Source organism: Saccostrea echinata, unplaced genomic scaffold (assembly GCF_033153115.1).
Source record: "Saccostrea echinata isolate AGI-Se365-2 ecotype Australia unplaced genomic scaffold, CSIRO_AGI_Sech_v1 ptg000009l, whole genome shotgun sequence".
NCBI classification, from domain to species: domain Eukaryota; kingdom Metazoa; phylum Mollusca; class Bivalvia; order Ostreida; family Ostreidae; genus Saccostrea; species Saccostrea echinata.
This window is the reverse complement of record NW_026889758.1, coordinates 38,640,434-38,653,514: the sequence shown is the minus strand read 5'-3', so window position 1 is coordinate 38,653,514 and position 13,081 is coordinate 38,640,434. Positions and strand designations below refer to the sequence as shown.

Below are 13,081 nucleotides of genomic sequence, written 5' to 3'. Positions count from 1 at the left end.
AAATCATTATACATCTATCTCTTTTTCATACAACTCACATCATTTTTATGTCAGTTGAAATTGTTATCTTGTTACATTTCATTCATGACTAGTGTATGAATTTATATCATTCCACTCTTCTAGGAAATAATTTATTTAAGTATTTTTTCAAACTTACACATATAGATAGATGTATTAAACACTTTTTAGCTGACTGTAATTTCTTTCCCCTACAGATGCCTTACCCTCCTGTTAATGTGGCTCTTTTATCAGACCACACAAGACCACCCATTCCTTCTGCATTCTTGGGATCTATTGGTATTCCCTATAAGAAAGAAACTTTATCAATGCATATTTGAGAGTTATCCTATGCAACACCAATGTATTGAATGTACACATTGTATTCAACTGTATGATTGAATTCATGCAGAACACCACCACATCAAACATTATAAAAACGATTAATCTATCTTAATTTCAAAATCTTACTTCTACATACATTCAACATTACATGTGATAATATCACCTATTAAGTATGTTGCGGATGGTTTGATCCCTTAATTTTTGGTGGAAATAAATCAGGAAAACAATAATATTGACAAACCTCTGTAACTTTCTCTCCTTCATAAAGACCTTCTAGAAATGAATAAGATGGATGTCTAATGCCCACAAACAGTCGATCACTGCCCCAGGTATTTCTGTCTTCTGTAAGGTACAATCAGTTTTCAACTTATAATTTTATTTTGCAGATATATGAATCAATTCTTGGGTTTTAAGTCATGTAGATGGTAGGGCTGGGACGATACAACTTTTTCTATATCGATACGTATCCCGATATTTGAGCCACGATACGATATGTATCACGATATGTTTAATTGGTTATAAATTCTTTTTTTTTTATATTGAAATGAACAAGATATTTCTTCACAAATAAGAATAATTTATTCAAAGAAGTTGTATATCTGTTGTAAAACTAAATTATTTGGTCTTAATTATTATGTATTTCATATTCATATTTATATTAAGCATATTTATTTTACATATTAAACCCAAAATGTTAAGTTAACAAAGAAAAACATTAGTCAGATTTTTTTGGGAAATATGTCGATATTTCTTCATATGTATCGATATGCGTATCATCCTCACATTGAATCGATATTATCGATATCTCGATATATCGTCCCAGCCCTAGTAGATGGTAAATATACATGTATAATCATCCCATTAATCAAAAGCATGTCTTAAATTGTGATGTTTGATTCACTGTTGATATCTAGAACTCACTTTCTTCCTCTGTGAGGTCTGGATACACAGTCTCCAGGGCAGATAATAACCTCTTCTCATCCACAAATGGCAGCAGTGCTACTCCTACAAACAAAGGAAGTTTCAATATAAAGCTATACTGCTTGATAGAGATTGTAAATATAAAGCTACACTACTAGACAAAGATTGTAAATGTTCAATATACATGTAGTTATGTTAAATCACTTATTTATTAAGTTTTCGTTCATCCAACAATGAAGTGAAAGATTACGTTCTCAAAAGTAAATTCTGAGACTGGTTTCCACTAAAGGTACATGCATGGACATATACATGTGGATCCAGGATTAGTTTTTTTATTTACAATATTAATTCTGAATTGGGATTGGTATGAGAAAAATTCTACACAAGTCAAAACCAGAAAAGTTGTACTGACTGAGGTCTTGTTTAATGATGCTGCAGTATCGGTATATTTACTGGTAAATTTTACTGTTCTATGTACTGTAGATAAAACAAGCTAACAATGCCATAGTTTTCTCTGTCTTACAAAGCAGTAACCTGTTATAATTCACAATAAATCTTACCCTGCCATGCATATTTTTTCCCATTGAGATCAATTTTAAAATCAGTCGGATAAAAATCTATGATAGAAGATTCCTGAAAATTGAAAAAAACAAAGCAATTAAAATGAGGTCTTTCATTCCTGAAATGAAACTCTTTTCATCAATAATATTAGATTTATTAAACTCTTTTTTTGAATATCAATTATGCATTAGATACACAAAACCAGTATTGTGGAAAACTGTCGGTTAAACCTGCTTTTATGTTATCGCTACATAAACCATCTACATTTGTCCAAATAAAACTTTATAAAACAAGCAAGACATTGAACATCTTTCAATCACAAACATGAATATAACTTAGTCAATCAATGAAGTACATCATACTGGATATTTACTGGTCCCTGTATATAAATCAACATTACAACCAAAGGCCTAGAGAGATCAAGACACGTGATCATGTATTAGTATTCAATCTAGAATATACTGTACATAAAAGTTTAGTATTGTTTGTTTGCTACTAAAGTGACCTTATGCAAGCAGATTACTGTTAACTTACTACATTTGGTGATGTATTCTATTTAGCAATTTTGGTAGAAAGCAGATTCTGCTAAATCAAGTACAACGTTAAATGACTTGTGTATTATACGTTTATATCTAGCACATTTAGAAAGCGCTAAATAAAATATATGCCACCTTGTTGAAAAATCAATTTCTGCCAAATATTGAACATGCCAAATAAAATACATTTACAGTAATTTACATAACTTGTGGTCTGCCTTGATTTATTTTGACAATAAAACCTTAAAGCAATTTTTTTATTTTGTTTACATATTATGAACATGAAAGCACTAAGCAGCAAGCAGTGCCCCTCTATAGACAAATGACAAACATCACATGTCTGTCACCTACTTGAATTGCCATGAAAAAAAGAAAAGAGACGAGCCTTGCCCAAAAAAACTTAAATTATTATTTTTGTTATGTCTATTACATGTCAACACATGTAATATACATCTTGTATTGTTATCATACATGCCAGTCTAGACTGATTTACTAAATGAACTGTCTACACCTTAAGAATTTAGTTCTTAATACTTGTAGATAACAGACCCAAACTTACCGGATCACACATGAGTCTCTGCCATGTGATCGGGAGATGATTCTTACTTGTAGGTAACAAACCTAAACTTACCGGATCACACATGAGTCTCTGCCACGTGACTGGGAGATGTTTCTTACTGGCAGCTGGAAATACACCCATCAGCTGTTCTAGTGGTCTGAACTGTCAACAAATAATCAACAAATATAAGTTAAATGCAAAATGAGGAATAGTGGAATCAAAAGTCATATGGAAGGTCAAAGTCGAAATTAACATAGTTGAATAGTCTCCCCAATATGTATCAGTGTATGAATTTGAAAAAAAATGTCTTGAATATTCCATTACTTTGAAACTGAGCTAAACACAAAATACGGGTTAGTTATAGGTCAAGGTCACAGTGAAGGACAAAGTCAGAAAATTATGCCATAGTTGGATAGCTCTCACTAATATGTATCAGTGTATGAATTTTGGCTATTATATCTTGAAAAGTTACTTTGAAACTGAGCTAAATGCAAAGTGTGACAGACAGACAGATGGAAGGTCAGAAGGACAGATGACAGACATGACAAACACTAGGGGAGAGGCAGCGAAAGTCGGACGGTTTTTCGGACCCCCTCGTCTGCACCTTTGGTAAACGCTCCAAACTCTTCACATATAAGCGGAAACTTTTACATCACATAAAATGATGTTTTTACCCTCTTTCTATTCTTAATTTTCATTGGTTAAAAGCTTTGTAATGTTATAAATCAAAACCAAACACGGGAAGGCAAGGGCTGCTGATAAAGTCGGACATCGACAGAGAAAGTTGGACATGTAGAATTTTAAGTCGGACACATACTGGTTGACATTTAAAGTCCAATTTTCTTAATTTTTTTAAGGTTAAAACATAGTTAGGGAGTAGGACACGTACATGTAGTGTGGGGGGTGGGGGGACCCCTCACATTTTTCCCAAGCATTACTTTGCACTATTGAAAATTTTCAATGTAATGCTGGTTGCCCCACCACCACCTTTTTTTGTTGCATTACAGTCAAATCAGGGCAATCTGGTGATGTATGAATAATATTTGGATTTGAAAGAAGTTGGAACCCTCCCACTAACCCCCCAAATAGGATTTGAAAGAAGTTGGAACCCTCCCACTAACCCCCCAAATAGGTAAGTTGATTTTTTTTTATTTAGCTGTCCCCTCCCCCCACTTTCAAATACGATACTATATGCCTGGGCAAACTTCGAGTGAACATTTAAGTGATTATTACGTACTAAACTTAGTAGTCATTGTATGGATTATTTAGATAAATTTTCCATTTTAGACCAAGAAATTTAAATGAACATAAAGTATCTTGCGATCTATAAACCAATGCGTTATCTGGTAAATAAATTTTTAGGTTTAAATTGTTTCCAAAATTAAACCCATTTATATAATGATTATAAGACAGATAGCCGGAAAGGAGAAAACTATATATATCCCTCAATCTTTAAAGTGGAATCAGTAATCTATGGAACTAATTTTTTTTTTTTTCAATAAGGAAACGTCTTTTTTCAAAATAAACAATGAATAAACAGTGCTGAGTTATAAACATGAAACTCAAATAAAGCCGTGAAAAAATTATTTGTGTTGATTTTTTTAAGACTTTCTCGCGGCCTTTTCTTCTTTTATTTTCCTCAGTTCCACTATTTCTCATTTCTCTGTTAAAACTCTGAGAGATGTTTTTTGGTTTTATACATGTACATGTAGGTGTTTTTCATTGTTTTTCTGAAATGAAACAAATTCTATAGGTATATGTATCTTTTTATATTTCTTCCTTCCTAAAAGTTGCAGGGAATCAGCATGCAGAATTTGATTTGCAAAAAGAAAATATTCTTAAATTACTGGTAAATTACATTACATAATAAGGTTCCGGGTTCAAATCCCATACCATACCATATTTTTTAATTTTTTTTTTCCGAAATGTTAATAAATTGTTCTACTTTTTAAGATAATTGACAATTAAAAACAATGTATTGTGCCTTGTCCGACTTTAAATGACCCAGAATATAAAGTCGGACAGTTTAATTTTAATGGTTTTTATAAATAAATATCCACCAAATTATTATTATTAAGGGAATAGTTAATATTTATCATATAAAAGTATGCTTTAATCACAAAATATATTAGCAATCACAGAATACAAACAGAATACAAACAGCAAACTGAAGATTTCGCCAAGGATCACTATGTGTTGCGCATGCGAGTTTTTATCCAGATCCGCAAGATGCGTATGTATCGGACAAATTTTAGAGGTTATTTCAAACATTTTCATGACTTACATTTGTATGAAACAACCAATAACACCCTGTAAACAGAGATACTTAAGAAAAATACAAACGGCACTAAATATAGTAATGATTTTATTCTGAAAAAGAAGAGCGTCCGACATTCGATGTTGTCCGACTTTAGCTGTTTCGCCCCTATATGCCCCGGCCATATTCATGGTGAGCATAAAAGAAAACACTTAACAAAATTAACTTCAGTGGAAATAACCATATGACATTAACATTTTCACTTACTGGAACTGTATGTTTCTCAAAGGAGTTAGAAAGCTGTCCTACATTTACAAAATCTGATGCAAAAGGAGCGTAGTGGTAAGGAAAGTACCATTTCCAGGAGGCACAGCCCTATAAACAGAAAACCTATCTGTCAATAACCTCTCAGAATTAACGACACATATAAGGTAAGAAAATACTGTGCTGTAGATTACGTACTGTGAATTATGCTGTTCATTTTGTATGAAGAAAAATCTAACACTTGTTTAAATGTTTATGGATTTACCTGGTAATAATACCTCAGAACCCAACACAGACCTCGGACATAGTGGTTTGCCTGTGTATGAAAATCAGCACAATATGTCAGTTGTAAAGTCTCAAATCGGTAGAGTAAAATCTCTCAATTCAAATTGCAAACACAAAATGAGAATATAAGCATATGTAAAGTTTTACCACTGTGTGTCTGAATTCTATATCTGAACCGTCCACTCCAAACTTGGAGTTGTAGTATCTGTCTTTCCATCCATCCTCCCACAACCTATAACAAAACACTGCATCTAAAGTAGGCATTAGGCTAACATCTATTCTTTTTTAAACTTTTAATATTGTTTATCAATTTTGCTTCATTTCTTTCTTTTTTCTGATTCCCATTAATATAAAATCATTACAGTCAGCAGTTGACATTTAATATCTGAAGGGAAATAATTCATTGGCTACAGATGATCACCTGACTTCATCTGCTGGTTCCTCGTCCTCTTCCTCTTCATCATCTGGTTTAGACTGGTTCTCTGCCTTTCTTTTCTCACCACGCTGATCATCTTTTGTCTTACAATTAAAATATTTACAACGTGAATTTTAATTATCAACTAGGATGATACTCTTTTGGTGAAAATTGAGCCAGATGGGAGAAAAGATGCTCAACCTCTAACCATGGGCACTTTGTGGGTGAAGTTTGAGACAGATAAAATATGCGCCAGACAAGGATTTTACAGAAAGAGGTTTTTAACCTTGACCTTTGATCTACAAAACTCGTTCAAGGTCAGTGCACACCCTTCAACCATAGGCACTCTATAAGTGAAAGAATGAGTGCACTTCAGAGTGTCATTTGGAACCTTTTCAGCCACCCATTTTAAGCCTTGAATTAGACTAGTATATTGCTAGATTAATCTATGATTATTGTGCATACATATGCTTTTGATATTTACATTTCGAATTTTTTATTAAACATATTTCTATAATTCCACACAACGTCATTGAAAATAACATGTATAAGCCTTAAATTCTGGAAATTTGAACTGAACCACTTGCGAATTTAAGGTACCCGCAAATGGGCGGAAATATTTAAATCGCATGGAAGTGGAATGTAAACATTTGCACATTATTTCAAGACTGATTCCACAGTGTGAATTTAAATGGAAGAGAGAGAGATTGTGTAGTTTCATGATTCACACAAATAATAAATGATTCATGGCCATACATATTGACCATTTTGATGATTCGTATCCATAAATTTGCTGACTAGCACCGAATCAGCTCAATCTCAAGTTTTCTTATCTCTCTCTCTCTCTCTCTCTATAAATATATATATATTAAAAGAATGCCCCCCCCCCCCTTTTTTTTACTTTAGCTTGATCATTTTTCGTTATTTTTTTTTCTGAATGCTTTTCAATTCAAAGAAAGAATGTATGTATTAGAAAAGATTCACATTTACATGACTTCGATGTCACACTACATTAATCGTAATTCACTGTACATGTGATATGTAGTAATACAAACATGTGTAGGGAAACAAAGTATACATGTATGTAGTACTCATGGTGATACATATTTTATTATAGGCGTGTATAGATAAACAACATTCGGAAATGAAATATAAAATTTTAACTAAAAATTTGAGTTGCTATGTTAACTTGAAAATTCCAAGAAATACAAACTATCTGTAAAGATTATGCACTTCATGTAATGCTATTGATGATGAATTTCATTTCTTTTTACTATGTAATTATAATATACAAGCAAGGAATATACTTATAAAAACCATGCGAGATAATTATTGTTCCTCATTCTATCTCAAATCACCCATACAGAAACTTGAATATATACTTAGTCCAACACTTGAAGTTATACGGGCTGTTGCACTTTAATAAAAACAATCATTAGAATTAAGAAATAAAAGGTCCACATCGTTGTAACATATATTGAGTAAATTACTTAAATTGCGCCTATTGTTTATAAATATTCATTGTTCTCTGTTTTTTTTTTTTTAATTTTGTATTGTATTGCTTGACCCATATGGGTGTATTATGCAATAAAGAAATTATAAATGTAATTTAAATTAACATTTTATTGACGGAACAAGTATACTCGATATTAAAAACCATGGTCAAAGAAAATTCTACATTACTATGTCGATAATCACTTGCTTATGTCTTCATTATCCGTTTCATTTCGGCAATCCAAATATTGTCAGGTGTGATACTAGTGTTTAGGGATGTGACTGTAGATGCCTGCAGAGCATAATACGGAGGCGACATGAGCTAGCACAGCTACCTACTAATTGTGCACCTGATTTGCACTGGCAATACCAGAATTTCCTTCAAAATTCCATACAAAAAACACAATTTAGTGAAAGAAGACAAGGTACACTTTCAGACCCTAAAAAATTTTCGCAAAATTCTTCAATATTTTGAAGCCGGTACACCTGGCGAGATTTGTAGTATTATGCAAGTATTGTATTTGTATTATTATACTTTCCTGTGTACACATTTATACATGTCTTATTAGATTGTTAATATACTTAAGGTATTTCTACGTGTTTCCCTTGCAATATCTCTCTCTCTCTTTCTCTCTCTCAATAATGGAAAACGAGGTTCCGTCAGCAGTATCTGTTAAAGTAGTATGCACTGCATTAAAACTGAAAAGACCATCATATTGGAAACAACTGTGGAACACACGTACATGTACTTGGTGCACATAATGCATCACTAGATGGGGTGCAAGGAGAAAACCCCAGAAGTTATAAAAACTTCTTTAGAATAGATAATGCAGCATTTGAGCAACTTTTACAATCACATGTAGTTACTCCTTTTGATCTCCTTCCCATAAAACATTATGTTTACTTCTAAAGTTGACCATTATGTACCATGTGCCTTTTTTTTTTGTTATGCTAAAAATAGGATGACCCCAATGTGAGTACTTTTGATTGGTTTAAAAATGAAAGGTAAGTTAAGACTTGTATAAGAAATAGAGCATTGCCCTATTCTTAATACAGTTTTATAAGATTCAAAAAATCTTATGATTCACTGTATTAAAAGTCTATACATAGTAAGATTTTGTACTTAAATACATATCCATGTGTACAGCCCTCGATTGACAGACACAATGAGTGGAATGTCACGTGAGTAAAGTTATTATAATATCAAACGGTTGACACTCAGTGACCTGCTAATTTAGTAGCTAACTCGACCGAAGTTTGGAGAATTTTTCAAAAAATTACATATGAGCCGCAAATTGTCGAACATTGCCCTTTGGATATGTATAAGTTTAGATCAAAATACACATTCTGTGCAAATGAGATGAATAGACAAGTTGCGGCTCGATGTAAACAATGTCATTGAAAACTGGTTTGGATATGAATGACAAGAAGTCTGCGAGCCAATGCTCATTAATAATACCCCCGCTCTGATGTGAATACACAAGTTCAGTTATGGACAAACACAGTGATAATCAGGAAATTGACATTGGATTAGTAAAAAATGAATCCCAACATATGGCATGCCTAAACAAACATTGTGTTAAGATTTCAAGCACCTGCAATGCGTAGTTGCTGAGAATTTGTTATGTATTGTACAGACAGATGCAGGGATAAACAGGAAGTTGACATTGGATTTGTACCAAAATGAATCCCATTATATGGCATGCCTAAACAAGATTGTGCTAAAATTTCAAGCATCTGTGATGAGTAGTTGCTGAGAAAACTACGACCAAAATTTGTTATTTATGGTACGGACAGATGCACGGATAAACAGGAAGTTTACATCACATTCGTACAAAAATGAATTCCACCATATGGCATGCCTAAACAAAGATTGTGTTAAAATTTCAAGCATCTGCAATGAGTAGTTGCTGAGAAAACTGCGACCAAAGTTTGTTATGTATGGTACAGACAGACACACGGATAAACAGGAAGTTGACATCAGATTAGTACAAAGATGAATCCCACCATATGGCATGCCTAAACAAAGACTGTGTTAAAATTTCAAGCATCTGCGATGAGTAGTTGCTGAGAAAACTACGACCAAAATTTGTTATGTATGGTACGGACAGACGCACGGATAAACAGGAAGTTGACATCGAATTCGTACAAAAATAAATCCCACCATATGCCATGCCTAAACAAAGATTGTGCTAAAATTTCAAGCTTCTGCATTGAGTAGTTGCTGAGAAAACTGTGACCAAAATTTGTTACGGACAGACAGACGGACAGACAGACAGACAGACACACAAGGGTAAAACAGTATACCCCCCCTCTCCTTCGGAGAGGGAGTATAACAATAGAAATGTGACAAAACTGCTAGACCCCCGTTGCAAAAACCAGTGTCGATCGGCATTATTTAATATTCCCATGTGATGTAATATATCAAATCCTGCTCTTAAGATATTGTTTAATAATTCTGATTCAAAAAGTTTATAAATTTCGGAAATTTATTTTTGGCAAAGCACCGGGACCCAACTCTCATAGCTTAAGTGCACTGATCCTTTGAGCCCAACTGGGCAAAAAACAAAAAGAGAAAATATACTCCAGACAAGGATTTTACATAGAAAGGTATTTTCACCTTGCCTTTTTGATCCAGAAAATTGGTTCATGGTCACTGTGAAATATGCTTTGGACAAATAAAATCGGACATTACCATCTTTTAGAATTACAGTTCTTAATGTTTATCATTTATTAGTGCTGAAATATTAAATACTTGTAGAAACTAATATTACCATCATAGCCTTAAGTTCTGCTGCTGCATTTTTGTTTGCCGAGTTCCTCATGCTTTCCATTCGACCTCTAGCCACTTCCTGTCTAGGATTACTGACAGCAGAGGGGGCACTGTGGGAGTGACCAAGGGGCTGAGGGGCAAACTGTCCTCCTGGAGTCCATCGAGGACCCTGTGAAAACTGAAATCAGCATACTGAATCAGCAACTCTACAGAAACATACTTGTGGCATTCATGTTTTTTTTTCAAAGGAATGTTGATATTAACTTTCAAATACTTAATTTTTTAATATCACCTGTATATTCTTTTTCATAAAAAAAAATTCATATTGACTAACATTTTAATGAAAAGAATTTAATCTTACTCTTTTTTCTCTTTCTTTTTTCTGTTTGTCCCTTCTCCTAAACTCCAACTGAAAAAAATAAAGAATGATTACATTAAGACATCTACAAATTCTTAAATATTCTTGTACCTCTAAAAGAATTTTTGAAGTCAGATGAAATCTTAATGCATTTACGTCTGTTTCCCTTCTGCGCTTAAAAATTTCATCTTCTACTGTTCCAAGATCTGTAAAACAAACAATTGATTCATGTTTATCTACACTGATTCAACCCCTTGAATTTTACTTGAAGCATATCAACATATCATAATGTTCAAGCCATACATCTATATACAACAATGTTCTAACAAAGCTATAAATATTTTAACAGACAAGGCTTTTAAACTTACCTGACATGACCACTTGGACTCGTTCTAGATTCACCACCCCACTGTTTGTTAGATATCCCTGAATAGTAAAATAAGGAAAAGAAACACAGAGTATAAAATTGACCAGTGTTAATTGGGTTTGAAAATGCAATTACAAATTTGCTGAGTTTGAAGCTTACCCCTGTTCTTCTGACACAACTTTTATATAATTTGACCAGTCTGTCTATGGCTCCTTCCCTGAAAATTTGAAAAAGATATCCTTTCATTTGTTTACTTACTCAGAAATGAAATTCACCAACCTTTAAATAGATAAGTTTATCTATATTTATAAAAATCTTTCAGACTTGTGGATGCTTACCTAATTTCCAGGGAGGGTAAGTGAGGCAAGAAATCGTTACCAACAAAGAAACACATGAAGACCCAGTCATCTATCGCTCTCTGTAGAAAACACAAGGACAAAAATGGATTGCTAATACATCACAAAGTCGGATTTTTATTTTCTTCGACATTTTAGGGGGTAACTTAGGAAATACTTCATTATGTCAAAAACTACATGTATTTTATAAATGTGAAGAAATATTTTTTTTAATCCATGACAAATATTACAGGCAACCTTTCATATTTTATTAAATCATATTGAAGGACATTTGATATGTATGCCATATCTTTTTTTTTTTTAAATTAGGTTGGTTTAAAATCTCACAAAGAAAATGAGTTTTAGGTTTAAATAATGACATACTGCAACAAAAATGTCTGAAAAATGAAACACTTCTTATTTTCCCATTTTTTCAAATAAAAATACATTGTATTACAGTAATAGCAAACTCAATGCAAGAAAATGAAAGTTAATAGATTACCTCAAAGTCATATTTGAAAGGTAGGTTGTCCATTAAAAGCTCTCTTTCTAAATATTCTCGCAAAATATTTAACCTGATAAATATAAACTCCTGTTCTGCTCCCATTAGTTTGGGCAACTCATCATTCTGAAAAAAGAAAAGATCCAAAAACTTACAAGATTTCCCGATTTTGCTTTGTTTTAAGGGTATTGTTCATTACACCATTTATTGACAATAATTACATATATTACCTTACTTCAAGTTCTCAATTATTTATAAGAACTAATCATATGTGACAGGAAAAGTCTTGATAAGGTGCATCTCTGATCTTTAATTGAATAAACATTTATTTTAAACAAAAAGCATACATCTACCCTAAATCTACATACCTCCCCACACATCTCTTTAGGTAAACCAAGACACTCTTTCATCTCATGACCTTAAAATAGTACAAGGGAAGGAAGATATGTCAATTCATTTCTACTGAGTAAACAGAGCTGAAACATATAATGACTTTCCTTGAGAAGCGCATCATAGACTTGTAATGTCTCACCTAGTTGTCCACACAGGTCACATGGTTTGGGTTGATTTGGCTTGAATTCTTCTCTGATGATGGTAAAATGAGGTTCATGTGTAGCCAGTCCTGCAGCAATTAAAAGTTAACAGATAGTACACAATTAAAGTACAGCATTTGTTATTTTTATAAAATCATAAGTTGAATTATTTCTTACGAATTGAAATACTTACCCAACATGATCAAATCCGCTGAAACAGAATAACCAGAATACTTATTGAAACTATAAAATAACTGTATCCAAAAGACATAAAAGCATGTGATAGAAACTGTCATCTAAATCTTTCAGTCTATATTAAAGTTGAGTTGTGATTTCCAGGCATAAAACTACCTATAAATACAATATAAAGAAGGGTTAATAACTCACCATCAGCTCCACAGAGACAATGTTTTGTGTTGGGGTCATGGTCTGGTTGAGCTGTAATAAATATACTGAGGTTTTACCTGTTGTACTAGAGATTAAAATTCAGTAAACAAGTTATACTTTAATTTATTATAAAGCACAGAGTTTGGTTGAGACATATTAATAATTACACTGAAAATAAAAGTTTAGCATTTG

The 13,081-nt window shown here is 32.8% G+C and overlaps 1 protein-coding gene across 1 annotated transcript in view; it reads right to left on the bottom strand.

Moving 5' to 3' along the window:
- LOC133182348 (5'-3' exoribonuclease 2-like) overlaps positions 1–13,081 on the bottom strand; it is a 34,713-nt gene that overhangs the window by 12,790 nt on the left and 8,842 nt on the right. Inside the window, exons 7-26 of the mRNA XM_061317159.1 lie at positions 12,890–12,940; positions 12,696–12,713; positions 12,502–12,591; positions 12,338–12,387; positions 11,970–12,095; positions 11,471–11,550; positions 11,292–11,349; positions 11,134–11,191; positions 10,922–10,971; positions 10,769–10,816; positions 10,409–10,585; positions 6,147–6,244; positions 5,873–5,957; positions 5,706–5,756; positions 5,444–5,551; positions 2,992–3,081; positions 1,824–1,896; positions 1,264–1,347; positions 584–684; positions 225–304 (exon numbers count right to left, since the gene is read on the bottom strand). Coding sequence (XP_061173143.1) covers positions 225–304; positions 584–684; positions 1,264–1,347; positions 1,824–1,896; positions 2,992–3,081; positions 5,444–5,551; positions 5,706–5,756; positions 5,873–5,957; positions 6,147–6,244; positions 10,409–10,585; positions 10,769–10,816; positions 10,922–10,971; positions 11,134–11,191; positions 11,292–11,349; positions 11,471–11,550; positions 11,970–12,095; positions 12,338–12,387; positions 12,502–12,591; positions 12,696–12,713; positions 12,890–12,940 — 1,576 coding nt within the window. The remainder of the gene's footprint in view (positions 1–224; positions 305–583; positions 685–1,263; positions 1,348–1,823; positions 1,897–2,991; positions 3,082–5,443; positions 5,552–5,705; positions 5,757–5,872; positions 5,958–6,146; positions 6,245–10,408; positions 10,586–10,768; positions 10,817–10,921; positions 10,972–11,133; positions 11,192–11,291; positions 11,350–11,470; positions 11,551–11,969; positions 12,096–12,337; positions 12,388–12,501; positions 12,592–12,695; positions 12,714–12,889; positions 12,941–13,081) is intronic.